The sequence below is a fragment of the Etheostoma cragini genome, chromosome 10 (assembly GCF_013103735.1).
Source record: "Etheostoma cragini isolate CJK2018 chromosome 10, CSU_Ecrag_1.0, whole genome shotgun sequence".
NCBI classification, from domain to species: domain Eukaryota; kingdom Metazoa; phylum Chordata; class Actinopteri; order Perciformes; family Percidae; genus Etheostoma; species Etheostoma cragini.
In genome coordinates, this window is record NC_048416.1 from 23418142 (window position 1) to 23421784 (window position 3643).

At 37.7% G+C, this 3643-nt stretch overlaps 1 protein-coding gene across 1 annotated transcript in view; it reads left to right on the forward strand.

Annotated features, from left to right (window-relative positions):
- LOC117951616 (alcohol dehydrogenase class-3-like) overlaps nucleotides 1-3266 on the forward strand; it is a 4735-nt gene extending 1469 nt beyond the window's left edge. Inside the window, exons 5-8 of the mRNA XM_034883389.1 lie at nucleotides 104-467; nucleotides 1265-1397; nucleotides 1626-1764; nucleotides 2856-3266. Coding sequence (XP_034739280.1) covers nucleotides 104-467; nucleotides 1265-1397; nucleotides 1626-1764; nucleotides 2856-2919 — 700 coding nt within the window. The 3' untranslated portion in view covers nucleotides 2920-3266. The remainder of the gene's footprint in view (nucleotides 1-103; nucleotides 468-1264; nucleotides 1398-1625; nucleotides 1765-2855) is intronic.
- The last annotated feature ends 377 nt before the right edge of the window (nucleotides 3267-3643 follow it).

Sequence of the window (3643 nt, forward strand, 5' to 3'; positions counted from 1 at the left end):
AAGAATAATAATTCCGATAAGAATTTATTCTTTCATAATAATATAATGGGCCAGTATAAGGGAAATAGAATGTGTATACTGGATATGTTTAGAAGAATGAAAGCAAAATGCATATCAAAGTAATTTTTAAACATGGCAGAGTGATCTTGTCAGACATCTTTCAAACAGCTTTCCGGTTGACTGACTCCCAAAGTGCGTGTATCCAGGTTGAAAAAGGTTCCTCCTGTGCCGTGTTTGGCCTTGGAGCTGTCGGACTGGCAGCTGTCATGGGCTGCAAGGTTGCTGGGGCAACCAGGATCATTGGTGTGGATATCAACTCTGCGAAGTTTGAGAAAGCCAAGGAGTTTGGTGCCACTGAATGTGTCAACCCCACAAAATTCAGCAAGCCCATTCAGCAGGTTCTGGTGGAGATGACAGACGGAGGAGTGGACTACGCTCTGGAGTGTGTTGGAAATCCAGGTGTTATGGTGGGTGTACATTAGGGTTGGGTATCGAAACCCGGTTCCACTAGGGAACCGTTTCCTACACAACCGGTAGGAATCGGACCAGGTTAGAATGCAAATGTCGCTTCCTCATTTCGGTTCCACTTATTGTGTTGATTGAAATATTTTCCCTCCGTCGCTCTCCGAAATTGATGTGAAAATATCACACTTTCTCTGTAGTCTACCATTAGCTAGCTAAAGGAAATGTAGGCTACTTTTGAAATGCCATATTTTCCCACTGGGCTCTGGTTAGCATACCAACTCAACATTTATTTTGTTGTTACTTGTTAATAGTGCAACTGTTATTTATTGTTAAATTATTGTAGCTATTTGTAAGGTGACTTATGTTTAGTTATTATATATTTAAGTACTTTAAAACGTTAATATATTGTTAAATTTAAATAATTTTCAACTTAAAAAAAAAACCCAAAAATCTTTCTTTGATGCCATTTTTCAGTTTTTCAAGAATTGGTTTAGGAATTGGAATCGTTTTAAAAGTACTGGTTTGGCATTGGAATCGTAAAATCCAAACGATGCCCAACCCTAGTGTACATGTCTACAGGTACAGCAGGAATCCTTTAGTAGTCTCTACAGTGTCACTACAAAGTAGGTCTGTAATGCGGTAGCTGCACATAGGTTTGATCAGAAGTTAAGCAGAAAGAAAATATGACACAATTACACAGTTTTTGACATACACAATTTGGAATTGTGCATTTGACATTTTTTTCATGTATTTCTAGAGTAGTATTATTGAAGACCACTGGTGCTTTGTGTTGTACTAGAGTGCTGCGTTCGAGTCTACGATAGATGCCTGGGGCACCTGTGTCATTGTTGGGTGGACGGAGACGGAAGCAATGAGCGTCGTGGTTGAAAACATCCTTATGGGACGCACCTTGAAGGGGACTTATTTTGGAGGTAAACTTAAAAGAAGTTACCAGGTTTATTAGGTAATGCAAAATGGCCTTTCGTAATGCTTGAGCAACACTTTATGGTAATAAGAATGACAAAGAAATGCATGATAAGTCAAACTTTGGACTGGGACTGCATAAAGAGATGATGAGGAAAGATGCCTGTCTTAGGTGCCTATTAATGTCCGCCGTGTTGTGGTTCATGAGGACTCATTTTGGTTGTGCTCTTCTGAAGGTTGGAAGAGTGTGGAGGATGTGCCTAAACTGGTGGACGACTACATGAATAAAAAGCTGAAGCTGGACGAGTTTATCACCAACAACCTCCCGCTGGATCAAATCAATGTGGCCTTTAAAGATATAAGAAGTGGTAACGGGTAGGAGACGATTTATTTGTGGCCATTAGTCTTTTATTAGTGTGTGTGTGTGTGTGTGTGTGTGTGTGTGTGTGTGTGTGTGTGCACATGTGCGTGCGTGTCTCTCTGGTAATAGCCATGTGTGGTCTGTGTAATCCTGTTCTTTATTGTCTTTCTGCAACTTAACTATAAAACACTGACACAATATGATAGACAGGTTACAAAATAAGAAACACATGGTGTTGCATGGCTCAATGAGAAGAGCATGATACAGTAATTATGTGTAATTATGAGTGTAGGGGTGTTGTATTACAATAAGGTGTTGTATTAGAATAAGGCCTCTGAAGTGTGGTAACACAAAGTCTTCTATTGTTTGTATGATGAGTGCCAACGAAATGTCTTACTTTCGCATTCTATTTTGGATAAAATGTTTCACCCACTATTTGTCTTTTCTCTTGCCTAAGTATGATATTTGCACTTCAGCACTGTACTTCCTTGAAGGTTTAACGTGCTCACTAGTCCGTTGCATAATACTCTAAGCAAAGTGTCAGAACGGCCTGTTTGATTATATAAACAAGCACCAAAAGATTCCTCATAAAATGAGAATGGAATTCTGTAGAAGTCCTGTGCAGTATTTTCCTAAAGATATTGACCTAGCAGTGGTTTGTCAAACTGCTGCTGTGGCCATCTTTGCTCTATTTTTCCCTTTAAACAGTTTGCAACACAACATAGAATATCTGTCTGAAATAAAAGTACATTTATTGTGGTTTTCCAAACAGGAACAATTTGGAATATGATTAATACTTTGAAAAAATATCAAGAATTTTACAAACTGCAAGTTTTACAACAATGTAGGAGTGATATAAATGTATTGTACATATTAATTTATATATTATACATCGTTTCTGTCGGCTGCAACTACCTATCATAACACTATATAGTATTTTTTTGCCCAAAACCAAAAGATATTCAAAACCTACAAATATTCACATTGGACTAGCTCGAATCAGAGAATGTTAAAAAACTCAAAATGATTGATCAATATATTAGGTCCGGTGAGATTTCAGACTTCAGTTATCCTAACAATCTTTTTTTTTCTCTTTCTTTTTTAGAATCCGTACTGTCATCCGTCTGCAGCCAGAGGAGGCTAGTGGCTCATATAATATGAAGAATTGATATTTTATGTCATTGTAATAACGTTTTGCACACAACTCTGCAGTGTATTTGTGAACATGTCGATGCTCTCTTTCTAAAAAAGATGTTGACAATTAAAATGTTTTCCTTGCTTGATAAGTGTCCACATTAGCCACTAGATGGCAGTCTTACATCAGTGTTGAGCTTCAGCATTTGTGTCCATAAATGCCATTTATCTTTATAAAGTTACTTATACCTGCAAAGGATTCTGTATTTTTATTCATATTTACGTCTGAGGTTGTTTGTCTCTTGTTTATCACACATTTGAAAAAAGGGAGAAACCCGACTGAATGCCCAGTGCATTTGTGTGAAATAATACAGAATGAAGTTCTAAAGAAATAAACAGCATCCACACAAACTCAAAGACCTAGTCTCCCTACATCTGTCATATTTGGCAGCTATACAGGGATTCTGGTCCTGATATTAATGTGAAAAAATAGTTGATAGTAGAAACTACATACCCTTGTGTAGAAGATGGGGTAAAAGACACAGGAAACAAATGGCTGAATCTGTCATCATCCATGGACAAGTATCTGCTTCATGTGGTCAGGGTTACCAAATTTCGTCCTTGGTAATATTATACATTGATTTAATGGTTAGAAGGACTAAAACAACAGTTGTAGGCTGTCAGTAAAGAAGACAAAAGGTTGTTCGGGGAATGCCTCTCAGAGAAGAACAGAAATAGCTGTCGGAGGAATTTGTTTTA